Here is a 19,728-nt window from a genome sequence, read left to right on the forward strand (position 1 = left end):
CTCAGTCAGACACACACACAAATAGTATAACAGTTATAACAGCCTAGTAAGCATAGCTACTATAAATATTTCTAAAAATATAAATATCAAATATACAAAGCTGACTTGAAAATTTTACAATAAATAAACTTTTTATTTAAAAAAACTGTTCTTCTTCTTCATTTGCATCTTCATTGGGAGCACACTAAACAATAAATATCAAAAAACATATAGGATAAAATTATTTTGCTCAATTTTAAGAAAAATTACAAATCAACAAATCATACAAGATACTCCACAAAACAGATTTGACCAACTTCGCTTAAGATCATGTACTGCAAAGACAAAAAACCACGAGAGTCAACACGAATTGATAGTTTACTTGATGCAGACAAAGCTTTTGTAGAAGGCTTCAATAATGATGTTTTGTACCTTAATTATGTTAAAAAATAAATTTAACAACAACACATCAAAATAATCTGAATATCACCAAAGCATTACAAAAATTTTAACATGCCTGCTACTTTGAGTCTGTTGACATTCAAATGTTTCAATCATTTCAGAGTCTCGAGGATAATCAACCTAAGACAACTAATATAGAGTCACCTACTGATTTTATTAAAAGTTTTCTTGAAACCAAATAATTCAAGTTATTAAAAAATGAAATGAAAAAAGGTTATTGCAACTTCACACTTGCATCATCCACATTTTTTAATGTGCAAAATTAAATTAACTATGAATATTTAAAAATTCAGATGACTAAAAGTTAAATAAAATTTGAGAAAAAAACAACATGAAACAATCACATGAATACTCCCAGAGTTTCCAAATGTTGAGATACGAAAATATGGAGCCTCTGGAGAAAGCAATAACTGAATTACTTCTGAAGTCATGTCAATTTCTTGAAAAACATCTTTTAATGCTACACTCTGAAAGTCAAAAGCTTTAGTTTAATTAAAAATGTTTTACTAGTTGCAAACTAACAAAATGGAATATATAAAACTGTGAAAATTCAAGGTAATTGCATACTTAGATCCTGTGTAAAATAGGAAAAAAACAGAATTTGTTGAAATGAGAAATGGCTCGTGAAAGTTTCTATGAAGTAATTTTTTACACGAACTATGTCATTTTAATATACTTAACAATCTGAATTACTTTCTTAATATTCTAATATTCTAATACACTTTACACTTTAAATTAATTAGGATATAATAATGGAGTAAGGAATTTAATAAGGAAATTATTTGTAAAATGTTAAATTATTTGTTACAAGTTCTATTAATTCTGAAAATTAGTCTTTCATTTCACAATGAAAAAGAGCGACCATTAGGTTTGTTTGTGTTACACAATCAAAATCTTTATCATTATTTTATATACATACATATATAAACTAATAATAAAGTTTTGATTGTGATATATATATATATATATATATATATATATATATATATATATATATATATTCCATAAAAAATATTTACAAATTTTAAAATTTAGAATACAAATCAGATTTTATAAAAAATATTTTATAAAATCTGATTTGCATTCTAAGGTTTGCAGAAACACTTTTTAAGTATTTGCATATATTCATTATGTGTAACTAAATCAAACACTTCTTCCATTAAAATCAAAAGTTTATTCCTAGAACCTGTCCAAGGTCTTAGGTAGATAAGAATTTTTTTACTTGCAATGGCTTTAACTACTCTGACTCAAAATTTCAACCAAAGCAATAAACCTTTGCTATTTTTAAGTCCATCATTCACTTATAACTTATAACTAAAGAAGTTGAAGAATCTGAGATGTAATTTCTTAATCAAGTTCATTGAAAAAAAAAATCACTTTTAAAAATCTCTTTTTATAACAAATTGTATTAATGATAGCTTCATATATTTTACATTTTTTAAGAGTATAAGTAATTCTTTCTGTTGAATTATGAAATTTTACCTTTGATTTGATAATGGAAATATGGTAATGAAGTTTTTTGTCTGCAAAAACTTTTTTATCTTTTTAAATTCTCATTTAATTACACATATTGAATAAATTACAACTTCTTACTTTTGCATTTTTATGGTGTAAGTAACTTCCATCAAATCTTTCAAATTTAACTTTAATTTATATCAACCATAAATATTTTTGTTATGGTGATGGTTAGTACAATTTTCAAAATTGTGTTTTGATTGAATTTCTGGGAAACTGCTGTTGCTCATTTAGCTTTCGCATCAAGTGACAACAAAGCTCATCAGTTTGAAAATATCAAATGCAATAAAATCATATGAAGACTGCAGGTACTTGTTTCAAATTGACTTTCATGATGCAAGAGTGCCTGAAGGCATTTTGACAGGTGCAGAATTAGTCTTCAAAGAAAATCACAATGGAGAGAATATCAGTCTTCCAACTCTTTTTCAATTTTCCACAGTAGTCATTTTCCCCACTACAAGGAGTCAGATTTGTGATTGCCTGATCTGCAAAATTGGCCCTACAAAACTGAATGAAAAACACCCCTTGAAAAATTTGTGCTCAACCTCCAAAAGTTAAAAAACAACACTCATTTTGCTTGATATTGGAAAAGGATTGACACACAATTACACTTATTATACATTCAGAGAAAACATGCTCCAACTTGCTTCAGCAGAACTCACAGTAGCTGAACAAATTGCATCTTCAGTTTTCACTTCTAAAGATGCTTCACCACATGGCACTATCAGAGTCACACAGGCAAAAGGCAGAAGACCTCATCCTCTTACACAAGGTAAAGTTTTAATCTAACATCGCTCTGCAATATTTTATGAGATGGATTTTTGAGAAAAATAGAAAACATTTTATTTTTCACTTCAATGCAAGTTATTTGTTTTAAGATTGGAAATGAAAGAAGTAATACTAGGTCTTTGTGTGACAAATCCTTATCAGTTGAAGAAACTTTTAAAAAATGTTTATTTATCTGAATTACTTAAAAATCAGCAATAGTTCATTGAAGTTTTCATATTTCATATGTTTTAATTTAATTTGTTAAATTATGTTAAATTATGTTAAATATAAGTGAATGTTTTTGAACAGCAACTTTTATCAATTTTAACTCTTAGTTTTAGAAAATACAACTTTTATTTTAAATATGTCCACTATTCATCACAAAAATACTTCAATAAAATTCTAGGTCCTTCTTGCTCAAAAAACCTTTTTGGTAGTAGGCCAAAGTTGATAGCAAAGGATTTAGTGCAAGTTCAGTCAAACACAAGGTTATTTAATTCAGGTATTAAAAAACTTGCCGCCACTCTGAACCAAGTTACAAAATCACTATTCACATTTCCCTGGATAAAACAAAAAAAACAAGACAACAATTGGTTGAATACTACAAGAATCTTAAAGAGATTCAAAATGAGATTTTGTCACAGAGGCAAATATACTCAGAACATCTTGTCAATCTGGGGTTGGACAGTGGTGACTTTTTCAAAATCAGTCTGAGCATTCAAGAGCTCAATCCAAATAGTCTCATTCCATGTCCAGCCAGCAAAAACACTTTGGCTTGCCAAATTGAAGGAGACAGCAGTGTGAAATGACAACTTCTTGTTGCAGTTACTGAAGATGTACCAGAAAATTATGATAATGTCAAGAAAATTTTGACCCTGATCTGTCTTGAAAATGTTCAATTTGTTGAGTTATGTGAGTTAATATTGGCAAACATTCTTTGTTGTTTGCAGTCACATGTAAGTAGTAAACCATGCACATGCTGTGACACTGACTCGCGAAATTACGAACATTGTGGGAATCTCCATATACTTGGATCATTTCAAAATTGCTTTGAAGCCTTCAAAGCTGCTGGAAAAGACTTGAAAAAAGCAAAAAATTTCAAAAATGTAGTCCAATAGCCCCTTATCTCTATTTCGAGTAATGAACTTGTGATTGACTTGATTCCACTTGATTGTTTCTTCCTCTGGTTCTCTCTGAGTTACAATTAAAAATTATTCATTAGATAATTAGCAATTTACAGAATAATTAGCAACATGAAGTAACTGTGTCAAATCAACTTGATTATCAGTTAAACTTGTTGTAATAAAAAAATATTGAATGAAAAGTAGAGACCACATTTATTGTAATAAAAAATATTGAATGAAGAGTAGAGGCCACATTGGACATGATAGCATTAGGCTTAAATTTTAATTTTTGTAGCAAAAAATAAATTACAAATTTTTGAGTTTAAACTAATATAATTATTACATAGTAAACCCTTATTTAGTCAAGCTGTATTTTATACCTAGCTACAATCTATAGTAATCAAGACATTATGATACTTGTTCTATCTTTCAATCTTTTGACCAAAGATTTGTAGTTTTAATTATTAATGCAATTTAAAATAAAATAGTTACTAGCTGTTAAATATAAAGTAAAAAACTAGAGTTTAACAAACTTTAGGTGAAAAATTTAATAAATTACTTTCATTATAATCTTATTACGAACTTCAGCAGAAGTAAAATTAAAATCTACTATTTCCTCAGGATCATGTGTATTTATACTGCATTCAGTAAGAACACCACCATCTTCAGCTAATCTATGAATTAAAACTGCATTATCATTATCATAAATTAAGAAATCTTTAATCTAAAGGTAAAATGAACAGATAATAAAAGTTAATTAATTGACATACAATAGCTTCAAAGGGAAGCCATGACCAGCATAACACATTTTCAGGGCTGTGTGTGAGCCACTCTCTGTGCCACCAAATATGTGAAGACATTCCTTAAATTGAAAAATTAATGCTCATCTTAAAAAAATAGTTCAAATAAGTGAAAAATAGTTAAATTAATAAATGTAGTTATATTAAAATGTAATAGTTAAATTAATAATAGTCCTTATATTGAAATATAATAAAATTAAATTCAAATTGATACTCACAATCAAAACATTAAGATTAATTTTAAAGGTAGCACTTTCCTCTATGAATGTGTATTCTTGAAAAATGGAAGACTGAATAAAAGCGCTTGCTTGCAAAAACTTGCTCTCCTCAACCGTTACTTTTAAGCCATTTTCTGATACAAAAACAATACCTGTCTGAAAAAAAAAAACCTTTCTAAAAAAACCTACATCTGTATAAAAAAATACCTCAAAAATGTTAAAAATTACAATAAAAATTAAAAGAAAATATGTTTAAAACTTATGCAGCTGGTATGGCCAACCCAAGACACAGTCTTCTTGATAAAATCAAAGGTTTATGTAGACAAACATAGAATGACTAAAAATATCTTTTTACTGTGTGCACAAAAAAACATGGAGAAATTAACTGCACTTAATTTTTTAAGCCGAATTTTTTTAAACTTATAACAAACTTATTTGAAAATATTCTTATAATAGGAGGGAGGAGAAAAGAGAATTGACAAATTTTATTTAGAAAATCATTCCAAATATGGAATTAGATTATTAGAATAAAGATTCCTCAAAAAAAGTCTTATCATTTTAGTTGGTTTATATGAGCTATTTTAATAGCAGGCTTTTTTGAAGAAAATTTGTATGCAGAACCATTCAAAATCAAATTCCCAATATGATAAAAGGACAGGACATTTTGATGAAAATTTTTGCAGTTACTGCAGGTTATTGCAGGTTACTAGTAATTCAAATTTTCGTTGAGCATTTTGCAAGCAGAGAGTTTAATTTCCACAAAAAAAATTTTTCTTTTACTTTTCTTAGGTTTTTTATTCTACATTTATTTTTTTATTCTACATTTCACATAGAATCTACCCTCAACTTTAACTATTTCTTGAAAATCAAGTTTTCAAAGAAAAGTCCTGTAAAACTCAAGAACAGTCCTGTAAAACTCAAGAACAGTCCTGTAAAACTCAGATAAAATCCCCTCATTTTTTATTTTTGAATGAGGCAATAAATATAAAATCTTCTCCACCTTTTTTTAAACGATTCAATAGATACAAAACCCCTTCACCTTTTTTTTTTTTTAATGAGTCAATAAATATAAAAATCCCCCATTTATAATTTTTTTTGAATGAGTCAATAGATAAATACAAAATATTTTAGCTCAAACTAAGATTTTACCTTATTGAAAATTTTCAACTCAATTTGTACCAGAATATAAATATAAATAAAATTTATATCAGAATGTAAAAAGTGAAAACAAAAGAAAAAAAAAAGATTAAAAAAAAAACTACCTGCTTAAAATGTATGGCTTTTAATAAAGTGGATAAATTTTTTGCATTATCAAGCTTGGCAACAAGAATGTACTCGGAGGTATCTTCCTCTCCAAAGGACATAATTCTTGATACCTTTTGTTAAATTATGCGATATAAAGCTTAAAAAGTATATCATAAACAAACAATCATGATAGAGACTAGCAAAACATAACTTTTGCATGTCATAAAATTTGTTAGCTTACTCAAAAATATTTTCAATCAAGATTTCTCAAAAAAAGTCTTAACATTAGTTGGTTTATATGAACTATTTTAATAACAGGCTTTTTTGAAGAAAATTTGTATGCAGAACCTAATGCTTTAGCAGACTTAAAACTTATGGATGTAAAAGTATTGACATCTATATTCAAAGTAGAAAGAGCTAGGCACTTAAAAAAATTAATAACCGCAATTCAACAGTTAAAATACCCAACTCCAGATATGTTGATAAAAATTAGACCTCAAGTTTCAGTCAAGCATTCTTTTTAACATTAACAATTGACAGCAGCAAGCGTTTTAAGAACATTTATGAGGTCGCTTATAGTGATATAGAGTGCAAATCATTTAACTGCAACAATAATTACTTGTTCCCTGTATTATTTACTTTGATAAGCGAATCTTAATTTTTTATTTCAGTTTTTCTGCTAACATTAACATTGTTTAGAATACCAAAGAAGAGAAAAAATATTTTGTAATGTGCAAATATTTAGAGAGAAGACATAAAATGATCAAGAGAAAGTTTCTTTTTATCATAGCTTTATGTAACAATGGTTCTTTTTAAACTGCTTATGATTTTTGGTAACAAAAAACAGTTAATCAGAATTAAAGATGGAAACAAAATGAGAAATTTTTTATCTTAATAAATATTATACATACATTCAAATCTTATATATATACATTTGTATGAGATTTACTACAATTTTATTTGACGTGGAATTTAACTCTTTATAAACAGTGGCATCTGAATTAACCCACATCAGCTTTTCTTTGGTTCTAGTTGTTGCTGAAATTCAGAATAAAAACGCTGAAACCGCAAATTTGTTGCTGAAAAAAAAAAAAACACAAAAGAAAATATTTTATATTTAATGTTAAAATGAGCAATAAAAATTACAGAAGAGCACAAATAAAAATTATCGATGAATGCTAATACAAAAGCATCATTTCATATGAAATTATCCAGACTGTTCATAGCATCAAATCAAAGCATCAAGCATCAAATCATCCTGACTGTCACCCTTATGTCTTAGAATTGGTTCATTTTTACTTCATTTGCAATGTATAATAGATAAACAATAATTGTGAAAATAAAACCAAAAATATACATTGGTTCTTGAGATTTTGTAAGATGAAATTATGCTGATCCAGCTTTTTAGTAAAAATGGGAAGAGCCAACAAAGCAACTTTGACATTTAACATTTTGATAATGGTTTGTAAATTTTTCTTAAACTTTGGAACATCACTCAATTTTTATTTAAATAAAATTAAAAAATAGCACTTTCAGGACTTGATAGTCTAAGGAAATCCCTCATTTATGCAATTTGAATAAAAAATACTGACTTGTAAACCATTGATTTTTGAAGCTAAAATGGAGACCAAAATCAATTGGAAAAAGTTTAATTTTATCTCATTCTTTTATTTTAGTTTTACTGAAAAAATCTAGATTCATACTTTGTCTTTTTAATACTTGAATATATGCACTCAAAAAAAAACATGCTTTCAGCATTTTTAAAACAAATTTTATAAAGAAAAAATATTGAAATATCTTTAAAAACATTTTTAAAAACAAAATGTCAATATAGAAATATTTAGTGACTGGTTTAGATCTTCTAGTCATGGGCATGGGGAGTGACAAGGGGCTGGGCAACTCCCCTCCTCTGGATTTAAAAAAAAAAGAAAAACTGCTGAATAAAAAAAAAGATGAAATAAATGTTATGAAAATAATTTTTTTAAGTGAAATTTTTTTTTTTTTTTTTGTGTGTTACCAACTGCAGATTTTCTTTAAATCTGAGTTAGACATGCTGTACATACAACCTGATTTTATTGTGGGTTTAGAAATTAAGCATATAATTTGTGAATTGAACACACATTTAACTCTTCTCTTTTCTCTTTGGCCATAACAATTTTTTTGGCTAGTCCATGAGGATGCATAGGAACCAATTCTGGGATGTAAGGGACGAGAATATATTTTTCTATTTCATATAGAATTACCAAAAAGCAACTTCTTTTATCTATTATCATTTTACCTATTATTATATTACCTATTATTGGAAGAATGTCTTTCAATAAATCTCTTTTGTCAAAACACTACAAAAACGAAAAATAGCAAAAATAAAGCTTCTTTTTAAAAACTTCATAAAAAAAAGTTTATAAACAATTAGCTTGCCAGCAAACTTTATAACAAATTTTATTTAATGGAAATTTTATATGAATATTTCAAATACCAGTATCTTTGATTTTGCTTCAAAATCATTCCTTCCTTGATTAATGCCAGACAAATCTTCACAAAGATCCCTTAGTCTGCCATCATCTTCTATACAAGTCAAAAAAAAGTCATTAAGAACCTGGGGTCTTTTTTAAAACTTTAAGTAATAAAAATCAACAACAATACCTGATTGTACCAAGTGTCTTGCATAAGTCATTAACCAAAATCTATACTCTTCTGCTGACTCCAATGCCAAAGCAGAACAAACTTGATTCTGGAGAACAATCATTAGAAAAACAAACAGTACAAACGTTTTGACTTAAAAGTTTAGCATAAAGTTTTAACTTCATATTTAGCAATTAAAAATGCAAACCTCTAAGTAAGCAAGCGTGCATGTCTGTTGTTTGGCAGAGCTGATACGTAATCCTGCTACTGTTTGTTTAGTTAATCTAAATACATCATTGAGATCTTTCATATACTTGTAAAATTTTATTGCAAGAAATTTATCTTAAGAAAATAAAATACAAACTACCTATTAAGTGGAACTTGTATAGCATGTAGAGGACCTTTGTTAGGCAAGCTCTCCACTAAACATGAACCTATGTCAGCAGACAGTTGCAGAGAATTGCATGCAGTTGACAAAACAGTCCTTTATTAAATGTAAACATAATCAACTAAATAAGTTGAGCAAAAGTATAAGTAAAAATGTGCCAAGTACAGCATAATTAGCATCAAGCAATCTTCAAGCTACAACCATTAAATAATTGTCAGGATCATATTTAACTTATCAAAAATATTTTTTCAAATGATAAAATATCTTTTGTTTACAATAATAAGTCTGAAAAAAACAAGATGTCTTTTCAAAAAGATATGATCTGGAAAAAAAATGAAGCCATAGTAATGTAAAAAACTAACCATGATGCTAACTGTGCATCAAAACTATATACTGAATGATTTGAAAGTGTTACTACAGGACAACCATTTTTATTTATAAAGCAGCTTGATACAGACAAAGTACCATCTAAATGTTAAAACATATAATTTACATTTATCATGCAACAATTTACAACTTTTTAAAGGTTTTTTTTTAAATACCAAAGTTTTTTTTAAAAAAAATGATAGCCAGTAGGTATGGGTTAGGGTTAGGGTTAGGGTATAACTTGCAGATCTGCAAAATCTGTAGAATTGCAGATCTGTAGAATTGCAGTAGTGACAACTACTTAATATAAATTATTATCAATTACAGGTTTTGTTGATGGTACACACATACTTTTGTAAAAGATTTTTTCGATAATGTTGAATAATAATTGTAAAAAACTGCAAAGTGCAAGAGCATTGATTGCAAATTTAAAAAATACACAAGCTTCAAAATATTGTAGTTTTTAGTTTTTTATAGAAAATTTCTCTCAAATCAAAATATTCAATTTACTTTTATGTATGTAAATGAAATTGTTTGATTTAACAAATGACGTATGTTATATTTATTTATCTAAAATAATATTTGCTTTAAAAAAATAATTAATTTTTTGTATGCATGGGAATTAACAAAATACCTTTTAAAAGATGTAGAAGAGTTTCTTTATTGACCACAATGCTTTTTGTTTTAGTATTCCTACATAAACATAAAAGAAAAAGTAAAAAGAGAAAAACTTTAAAAAATTTTGACATGCAACATTTGGAAATGAGAATTTCTCGATAAAGGATAAGGTTGCTTTATTGTGTAGATGCAAACAAAGCAGTTTAAAAGTTATGTTTTATTTTGAAACAGTAAAAATAAATACACCAATGTAATTAGTGCCTTTAAGACTAAATTTTTTAGAAGGGATTAAAAATGGACCTCAACTTGTACACTAAGTTGACTTGTACACTAGTTTGACTTGTGCACTAAGTTGAGTTATATACAATGTCAAGATTTTTTTCTAAATCAAAGCTAAAAGAGAATATGCTGTGTATGGTTAATTGGGCTGGTTTGGCTTACATACTAGTATATATGATAGTATTTTTGTGTAATATGCAAGAAAGATTTACCAAACACTTGCTACTCCACATTTTGTAATAGCTAAAAGGTAAGATTGATTGCAATGTAACTGAGCAATCTTTGAATCCATAACTAATGGTTGAAGTAATCTAAATTTTATTCAAAAATGGATTACATTCTCTGTTAAAACTATTATTGTCTCTATTAACATAAACTTAAAAAAAATCTCAACAAGAAAAAATTTTGAATTTAATCTTAAAGATTTAATCTTTTTGAAATTAAAAAAAAAACAAAAAAAAAAAACAAAAAAAAAAAACAAAACAAACAAGGCAAAGAATATAAAGATAGTAGCATACTGTGGCCTGATTATATAACTAATCATTTACATTAATAGTGCGCCATAAAACTTTACCTTCTACCCCTTTGTGAAAAAATATGGATTGTGCAATCTGTACATGCAGCACCAACAAATTTCCTTAAAAAAACAAACACTTGAAAGCTCCTCATTCAACAAAATTAAATTTGTCTTTGTGTATTTAGCAATTTTGACATAGAGTAAAAAACTGCAGATTCTTCATTTTATTTTTAACTTTAATTCAATAATAAAAATTGTAATTGGCTTGCTAGCTTGAACTATTACATTTGTTGGGTGTCATACAAGTAAGTTTCATTACATGACAAAACTTATAAATATGATTATATTTTTTAAGTATGAAAATGTAAATAAATAAAAGTTAACTTTTGTATTTTCTTTTTGGTGATTTTATTTCTTAATATTATTATTTTTTTTAAACTTTTTAAAACAATTAAACTCCAGCTTTAATTTCCAGTTTAAGTGTTTTTCTAAACTTTTTTTAAAAATTTTAAGCAAAATAGTAAAAATACTCACTCATTAGCCACAAGTACATTAACTGGACTAGCAACACATGTCTCCCATTGTAATGTCTTTGCAACAAAACATCTTACAAAATGCAGACCTGTAAAAGTGTACAAAACATGCAAGTAAAAAGAAAACATTAAGCTAATTAAAAAAAAAAAAAAACTAAAATGATGATGACTTAAAGATTATGTCATTAATTAGAATGAATTAAAGATTATGTCATTATGATGAATTAAAGATTATGTCATTATGATGACTTAAAGATTATGTCATTAATTAGAATGAATTAAAGATTATGTCATTATGATGAATTAAAGATTATGTCATTAATTAGAATGAAAGTTTTATTTCATTGTGCAAACATTTACGCATTGTTTTAAGTGTTTATTTTAAAAGACAAAATTTGTATATATTTTGATGTTATTATCAAAACTAAATAACTTGCTGTAAAAATCATTTTAAAATCATCTTTAGGAATGTAGTTTTGCACAAAAAGCATATGCATAAAAGTACTTGCACAAAGAGTATATCTAAAAACCTGGTTTTTAAAGCAATCATGAATCTGTGAATAGATTTATAAATGTCAAATTCATTTAAAAAAATTGCTTATAAAAACAAAATAGATAAGCAAAAGAATTTTTTCACATAATTCTATCAACACAAACTGTGATATCTACACTAGTGATACCAACTTGAGAATTGGCTACCAGGAAGGATTCTGCAGATAAGCTTATAAAAAACCTATGACAAAAAACTGTTTCCATTACAGTAGAAAAAAATTTCACCAAATTTACCTGTAAATTTTACCTGCATTGTTTTCTTCTGTATAAAGTCTATTTAGCTAAAATACAATAAATCTATTTACACAGCTAAAATATGACAAAATGAATGCAAATACAGACCTGCACCATCTGTTGAATTTCCTAGGTTGTTTTCTACTTCAATTGTAGCACTGGTCTTTTGCTGATTTAATGAGGTTAGATTAACCTAGAGCATTTGTTCAAAATTAATTTTGATGAAAACCATTTTGATAAAATTAAAGTAGTGATGAAAGACCTCTTTAGTTGCAGATTTTTTTACCTGTATTGAGAAAAGGTTTTCTGGATCAGGAACAGGTATAGAAAAAGATGGCGTACGAGAAGGAATATTTTCCATTGATTCATTTGACTTACCAGCCTAGAACATTATTGTAGAATAGTTTAAACAAAGATGTACATTAATTCACATTTAATCTTTCTAATTTTGGATCATGATAGATTTATCACACTAATTCTTCATTCAATAGGGTTTTAATTCTACAATCTGATTAATGCATAAACTACATACTGGTGAAACTGCTACAACATCAGAATTTCTTTCTCTTTTTTTCTTTTTTATCTTCTTTTGTGTATCATCAGCTTTTCTTTTAACAGCAACACTACTTATAGAAGAGGGTGTACTTTTTGTAGTGTTAACTGTAACTACTGATGTTGGTATTGAAGTTGTAGCCACACTTGTACTTGATAAAACACTTGGACTACTCATTTGGGGAGATGGATTTATTCTAAAAAAGTAAAACGTTTTTTTCACCTTAAAGAAAAACTTAACTGTTTTTATGTAAAATCATTTTTCTTCTACTCAAAGTTCTATTGAAGAACATGTAAAGCATAGTAAAAATTTGGTATGTTTACTATACTTTTGTGATGTTAACTATGCTTTTGCTTAGTACTTTTATTATACATTTAACTAAAAAAAAAATATTTATGCAGGTTTAAGTAGTTTTTTTGTTGATTTATGCCATAAATTTTACCAATAGTTTAACTGCAATTAAACAATGATGCTGATTTAAAATGACAAAAAAAAAAGACTTTTTAAAAAAAAATTTAAAATAATGTTTATAAAAAAAGTAATAAAAAAACCTACTTGTTTGAGTTTTCAGACACACCCTATAAGTAAGTATTTTAAAAAGAATATCAACAAAAAATGGAAGCTAAAATCAAAATCAAAACTATGACTTTCTAAACAAAAGTAATAGTTTAATAGAAAATAATTTAACAAAGTTTTTTAAAACTAAATCTAAATACCATAGAAGATAACATATTTGGTGATGTTTTATCAGCAACTTTGTCTGAATTAAAAGAGCTGTTTCCTAGAGGGACAATCTCATCTCTTTGACTATAGAGAATAAATAACACTTTAAAGTACTCTTTGGCAAAATATAAAGTATCAATGATTTTCAAAAGAATTATTTATTGCATTCAACTATTTTATTTTGGAAAAGTTAGAACTTCAAGAGAACCAAGCATGGATAAACTTGCTCAAAGATAAATATATAATAAATATAAATAAGAATTAACAAGCTCAAAGAACCATGGATAAACTTACTTTGAATCTTGATGAGGTTCAACCATCATAGGCACAATGCGCCTTTTTCCATCTTTGGTTTTTGTCTCACACTGTTTTTTCAATACATCCTACACAAATGCATAAACAGCAAAAACAACAACAACAATAATAGTAATAATGAAAATAACAATAATAATAATAATAATAATAATGAAAATAACAATAATAATAATAATAATAATAATAAAAATAATAATAATAATAAAAAATAATAATAATAATAATAATAATAATGATAATGATAATAATAGCAATAGTAATAAATAATAATAATAGCAATAATAACAATAACATTGAAAGCAATACTATTTTAAAAAATAATTAGAATCATAAAAGTAAAGATAGAGATAAAAACCTCTGCAGCTGACTTGTCTAGAGAACTACTTCGTAAAGATCCTGCACAAAGCTTAACTTCTTAAAAAACCAAGATAAATTATTTTTATTAAAAAGAACAAAAAGTGTACAAGCATTAACACAATCTGATAAAAGAAATATATATATTTTTAAAAAAACACAAACACACCTTGAGAACGATTTATCCCTTTTAATAGCTGTGGTGTATTGGGCTCTGAACTATGATTTTTGACAAGCTGAACATTTTCTATTTGTTTTTGTTGCTGATACTTCTGAAACTCTGGATTCTCAAGCACAGATGATATTATTAATGATTTTGATGCTTTGATGCTTGTACCATAAGTTTTTTTATGAAAGATATACTAAAAATGTGAACCATAAAAAGAGTAATTTAAAACAAGTTTTTAAATTTTTTTTTTAGTTGGCAAGATGTGTAAACATGCAATCCTACCTTTTCTTCTAATGACATAACTTTTCCGAGCTCTTCTTTGGAAAAGTTGAAAAATGCAACAGTACCATCCAGAGAACACACAAATACAAAATATCCACACCGACTCCTTAATTTAAAAAAGAAATCTCAAAGATAGTTAAGGAAGTAAAAATGTTAAGACCAGTTGCTCTGCACTTACAAATATGAAGATACTTAATGTCTCTTTTCAAACAAAATTCAAAAAGTATTCAAAAAATTCTGAGAACTTTTTTTAACGAATTTTCAAATGAAACCCTTATTCAAAAACTAAAATTAATCTTTTAACACATGCGCAATGCTCTTTATCTTGGATTCTTTACTTGTTTAATTTTTGCTGAAAATCAAACACAACAAGTTGCTTGTGATAGCAAATCAAACACAACAAATGCTAAAGCTAAAAAATTTCAAAACTTGTTATAAGAGTAAATAAGAGAAATACCATGATATATCCATGATAGAATTTTGAAATAATTCTCGCATCACAACCAAGGGGCGCTTTAGTGAGGTCAACTAAAATTTTGATAGAAAATAGTATAAAAAAAAGTTGATATATTGTTGGTTTACAGTTGTTTAATACTAATCTTGATTAATATGTAGTTATTAGCAAAAAGCATTACTATACTTTACCCAAATTGATATACTTCTATCTCTGCTTCCAATAGCACATGCCACATATTGCTGCAAATGATGAAGAAAATAAATATTCATTGTTGAGTACTTAAATACTCAGCAAAAAAAAAAAAAAAAAAAAAAAAAAAAAAAAGAAAATAAAACCTTTGATTCACTTCCATAAAAAATCCGGTCATTGAACCTCTAAATGTAAAAGTAATGTTACTGTATATTCAAAACACTTTTTACAAGTTTTTTAAATATAAACATATGGTTAATGGAAACTTTAAAACAATAAATTTGTGTAGTGTTAATTTTGTTTTCAAAACAAAAACCATTCTTTAAATAAAAACTTTTTGATGTTGTAACAAACGTGTTATAAAGACAACTATAAAATAGTAAAAAGTCTGACAAAGAAAATGCCATAAAATACAGTCCTTATAGAATTTCTAACTCTATAGTTAATCTATACAGTTAGAAATTCTATAAGGACTGTATTGTCACTAGATCTTTTGTTTTTCATTAAAGCAGTATTTTTAAATTTAAGAAAATATAAATAAAAATAATTGCAAATAATTGCAAATGTGGGCACGAAGATTTTTTTACCACTTAAAAATCAGCAAATGAGAAAAATAAGTAAAAAAATCCCAATAATAGATAAAAACTTTAAAAAACAAAAAAAGGTTTCAGTAAATGGATTGAGTAATGTAAATCTTAGGTGCAAAAGTTTGCAATTCAAGCTTCAAATTGCATATTTGTAATAAACTTTAAAAGAAAGTTGATTTATCAGAAATTATTTTTTAATTGTACAAAACTTTTTTCTACTTAAGTTTTATCTAGGGGACAAAATAAGAGGTTTGAAAATTTTAAAAATTTCTAATATATATATATATATGCTGCTATGAGTGATTATAGTAGTAATAATATAGTCATGATTTATCCATAGGAGAATTTAAAACAACATATACCACGCAAGTGACAGCCTTTCTGTGGCCTACAAAGTCCATTTTGGATTTCCAACCACTCCGTTGAATAATTTTTGCAACTGGACCACCATTATTCATAGCATGCGCAGAAACAACATATTGGCCATCTGGAGACCAGTTCAATCGTAGAACATGAGTTGTACCACTTGACTCAGCAAATGGTTCTGTAAATTTCTTTTCTAATGACCAGTCAGAGATATTCCAAATACATAATGTCTTATCATCTGCCTGTGTAAAAAAATTAACATATTGAAGCAAAAATTAACATTACAAACATTTTAAAAGGATATTGTTTAACAGTAGGTGGAAAATTAAAGATGTATCAAATAGAGTAGAGTAAATCAATTATAATACTATAAATAACTATTAAATTGTTTTTTTTTTACTTGAGAGGCCAAATACTTCCCAACAGGATCAAATGTTACACCTTTAACCAATCCATTATGACCTTTTATTGAATGAACTAACTGTGGGAAACATTGTGCATTCCAGATTTTAATTGTGTTGTCAACACTTCCTGTTGCAATATAATTATCGTCTGGGGACCATGCCAGATCAAGAATGTCTGCAATATATTTAATAAGTTCATACAATCTTGAAACACTTAAAATCTTTGAAAAATGCTGAAAAAAAAAAATTTAAACAAGCCCAAATTGTTCACATTAACTTATTACCTCCAAGATGACCTCGCAACACATGAATGCAGTTCCAGTTCTCTACAATTAAAACTGTCCCACCAGTTCCAAATAATGTTGAAGAACCCTTCTTCCTAATTTTTTTAAAAAAGTAACACAACAAAATCTATTTTAAAATTTATCAACAATTACTATCCAATATTTGTCAAATTTATTTTTAAAAAAAAGAAAAAAAAAAAAAGAGTTTGAAAAGTAAAACTATGCTTATGATTTAACAAGTTAACATCAGAGGGAGACTGGGGCTAATAACTAATACTAAAATTAGGTAGCAGATATAAAAGTAAATCAAACTAGTTAAAGGAATTTATCATTGATATACAAACTAATAAAAAAGTACTTATGATAAAACAGACATGGAAAGTTCCCAGATCATCACCAGTTTATCATCTCCCCCAGAAGCTAGATATTTTCCACTAGTTGACCAACGCAAGCAATTCACACAACCTAAATTGTTTAACAAAAAAATAATGATAATAGCAATAATATAGGGTTTTTCTTTTTAATTTTTAGCTAGACTATGGACAAATGTTCAAAAAATATTATCTAAAAATTCTTAAATGGTTTTGTATAGTATTTTTCAACCTAGGTTTTAAAAAAACTAATTCTATACCAGTATGATCATCCATTTGACAGAGCATTCTGGGAGTAGTTGGATCAGCCTCTTGCTTTTCATCAATAACTGGTGCAACATTCCATATTATTATAATTCCAGAATCCTCGCCTAAAGAGAACATCTTAATTTATATAATTTGTGCCAAGATTTTGGAAAAAAACTTTCAGCTTTAAAAGTTCCTTCAACAAGTAATTAAATGCTTTCCAGAGATGATGATGATGATGATGTGAATATCTGAGCTGGTGTTGATGATGTTTTAATGTTTTTTGTTTTTTTTTCTGATTTAATGACAATTCCTTCTCTTAGTATCATGGAACTGATAAACATTTATGTCATTTTAAAAAATATTTTTAAATTACAAACTGAGAATTTATTTTACTAAGTGATTTATAAATACTTTTAAAAATTACTTATGTCTTTTTAAAATTTTTAAATCTAAAATTATCATCAACAAATACTAGTGATGATTTCTGTGCTGTCAAAAAAATGTTAAGTTCTTAATATAAAAAATCCTAAAGCTTTAAAATCCAAAAAGTATATTCAGTATTTAATATTCTCTCTTAAGATAGCTTTGTAACAAACAATAAAAAAAGTATAATTCACACCTAGGCCACCAGTTGCAAACCTTGAGCCATCAGGATGAACATCGATGGAAAAAATAGCTTTGCCTGAAATAATATTAATCAATTATGTAATCAAGTAATGTTTTAAAATTGATTTGCTTGAATAAATTAGTACTTCTAGAGCTTCAATTGTATTATACTCTTTTTAATTTTAAGTTACCACTTAAAAGGAATGGACAAATTAGTATGCAATCTAAAAAAATATTGAAAAACAAATAGAGTATAAACAATCTAAACACACCATTATGGTTCACCCAATCAGGCTTTAAGAACTTCATTGAACAATTTTTTATTTTATGTAATCTTTAAATCTAAACGAAGCTTTGAAGTTAACATAAACATAAACAAGTGGTTGGGTTTATTTTATGCATAAATATCAGCATTAAATTTTATCCATAGATATTACCATTAAAGCATTAGGCAATAAACCTTATTGAATTCATTAAAAGTAAATGGTTGTACAGAGAAAATGGTTAAATCTAGTCACTACCAGACTTCACCATTTCCTGTCCTTTAGCTACCAGAAGTATGTTTTTTTTCGTCCTTTAGCTACCAGAAGTATGTTTTTTTTCGTCCTTTAGCTACCAGAAGTATGTTTTTTTTCGTCCTTTAGCTACCAGAAGTATGTTTTTTTTCGTCCTTTAGCTACCAGAAGTATATTTTTTTTCGTCCTTTAGCTACCAGAAGTATGTTTTTGCAAAGAGATTTCTCTTGGAATAAAAAATCCACTAGAACCTAATACAATTATAATGAATATGTTTTTAGGGGAATTATAGTTTTATATAAGGCTTTTTTTCCTCCAAACAAAAAGCTGAAACGGTGGCAAATTGTAAGACATTAAGATAATCGTCTAGAATTTTAGCACAAGTTACTAAGCATTTTAGAGTTTTTATAAACAAATATATATTTAGTTAAGTAGTAATATAATTTTTTCACTTTATAAGGCTTTCGTGGAATAAAGGACATCTTCTTTATCAAAATGTTGGGACAATAATCAGAATTTTAAAGCACTATGTGGTTAGGTCTACCTGCTAGATAATTAAGTACCATTTAAGGATAAAATTGTTGGTTACTAATCCGTTCGTAAATATTTTCGATGATGGCTTACTATAACAGCATCATTACAGGAAATTAACCCGTGGACCCATCACAAAAAAATCTGTTTAAGAAAAGTCTAGGGTAAAAAACTTTAAAGCACTTGACAAGTTCTGATAAACCTCTCAAAACGTGTAAATGTATATATAAAACCATTCTGAACAAAAATTTAATATTTGTCATTTAACATTTAATTAAATTTTAATGATTGAATATTCCTTCTATAAAACATTATTTGCGATCATTTAAGATTATCATTTTTTTCTACACATTATGAATATTAGCTTATAAGAAGACAATTAATATTAAAGAAAACAAAATTTTCTTAAATATTTTTGATTCCTCGATGGGAATATATTGGTAATTCAAGTCATAAACGACTTTAAACTTATGTAAAAACATTGAATCTGTTTTTTGCGGTAAAAAAAATATCTGCATTTTGCGGCATTTTAGCGGCAAAGTTTAAATTTTGC

The 19,728-nt window shown here is 26.9% G+C and overlaps 2 protein-coding genes across 4 annotated transcripts; both read right to left on the bottom strand.

Annotated features, from left to right (window-relative positions):
- Positions 1–47: 47 nt before the first annotated feature.
- LOC145193918 (cell cycle checkpoint protein RAD1-like) lies at positions 48–7,143 on the bottom strand. Of its 2 annotated transcripts, XM_090068274.1 has the most exons (9): positions 7,023–7,143; positions 6,129–6,242; positions 4,867–5,022; positions 4,619–4,710; positions 4,408–4,522; positions 786–908; positions 497–561; positions 267–411; positions 48–184 (listed from the first exon to the last, which is right to left on the bottom strand). In XM_090068274.1, the coding sequence occupies exons 2-9, from the start codon at positions 6,228–6,230 to the stop codon at positions 137–139; spliced, it is 846 nt and encodes a 281-aa protein (XP_089924400.1). In that variant the 5' UTR covers positions 6,231–6,242; positions 7,023–7,143; the 3' UTR covers positions 48–136. The 2 variants fall into 2 exon arrangements, with proteins under 2 accessions (XP_089924400.1, XP_089924399.1); XM_090068273.1 differs by lacking the exon at positions 7,023–7,143 and having other exon boundaries at positions 6,129–6,348.
- Positions 6,987–18,484, bottom strand: LOC145194529 (protein HIRA-like). Of its 2 annotated transcripts, XM_090068270.1 has the most exons (30): positions 18,402–18,484; positions 18,143–18,205; positions 17,535–17,645; positions 17,278–17,368; positions 16,904–16,998; positions 16,616–16,794; positions 16,212–16,457; positions 15,409–15,447; positions 15,262–15,312; positions 15,074–15,144; positions 14,617–14,722; positions 14,335–14,527; positions 14,167–14,225; positions 13,791–13,879; positions 13,490–13,580; positions 13,329–13,351; positions 12,753–12,969; positions 12,507–12,602; positions 12,329–12,413; positions 11,436–11,523; positions 10,959–11,021; positions 10,597–10,695; positions 10,122–10,180; positions 9,484–9,589; positions 9,101–9,217; positions 8,942–9,017; positions 8,755–8,842; positions 8,588–8,676; positions 8,405–8,450; positions 6,987–7,190 (listed from the first exon to the last, which is right to left on the bottom strand). In XM_090068270.1, the coding sequence occupies exons 1-30, from the start codon at positions 18,436–18,438 to the stop codon at positions 7,123–7,125; spliced, it is 2,841 nt and encodes a 946-aa protein (XP_089924396.1). In that variant the 5' UTR covers positions 18,439–18,484; the 3' UTR covers positions 6,987–7,122. The 2 variants fall into 2 exon arrangements, 1 of the variants encoding a protein (XP_089924396.1); XR_016445455.1 differs by lacking the exons at positions 6,987–7,190; positions 8,405–8,450; positions 8,588–8,676; ... (5 more) ...; positions 10,597–10,695; positions 10,959–11,021 and having other exon boundaries at positions 11,453–11,523; positions 12,221–12,413.
- Positions 18,485–19,728: the final 1,244 nt, after the last annotated feature.

This window comes from Hydra viridissima, unplaced genomic scaffold (assembly GCF_058129835.1).
Source record: "Hydra viridissima isolate aposymbiotic clone 2 unplaced genomic scaffold, HvirCarnegie_v1 scaffold_12, whole genome shotgun sequence".
Lineage (NCBI taxonomy): Eukaryota > Metazoa > Cnidaria > Hydrozoa > Anthoathecata > Hydridae > Hydra > Hydra viridissima.

Bases quoted from the DNA above. Each gene is read 5' to 3' on its own strand.
- LOC145194529 (XM_090068270.1), bottom strand. From the start codon at position 18,438: ATGAAGTTCTTAAAGCCTGATTGGGTGAACCATAATG. The intron at 8,843-8,941 runs GTTTGCATTTTT...ATTGTTCTCCAG, and splicing joins GCACGCTTGCTTACTTAGAG to AATCAAGTTTGTTCTGCTTT. The intron at 8,451-8,587 runs GTATTTGAAATA...TCGTTTTTGTAG, and splicing joins AAGCAAAATCAAAGATACTG to TGTTTTGACAAAAGAGATTT.
- LOC145193918 (XM_090068274.1), bottom strand. From the start codon at position 6,230: ATGTCCTTTGGAGAGGAAGATACCTCCGAGTACATTCTTGTTGCCAAG. The intron at 4,711-4,866 runs GTGAGTATCAAT...TTTCAATTTAAG, and splicing joins TTAATCTTAATGTTTTGATT to GAATGTCTTCACATATTTGG. The intron at 909-4,407 runs GTAATTTATTAA...TTTGACTTTCAG, and splicing joins GTAATAAGATTATAATGAAA to AGTGTAGCATTAAAAGATGT.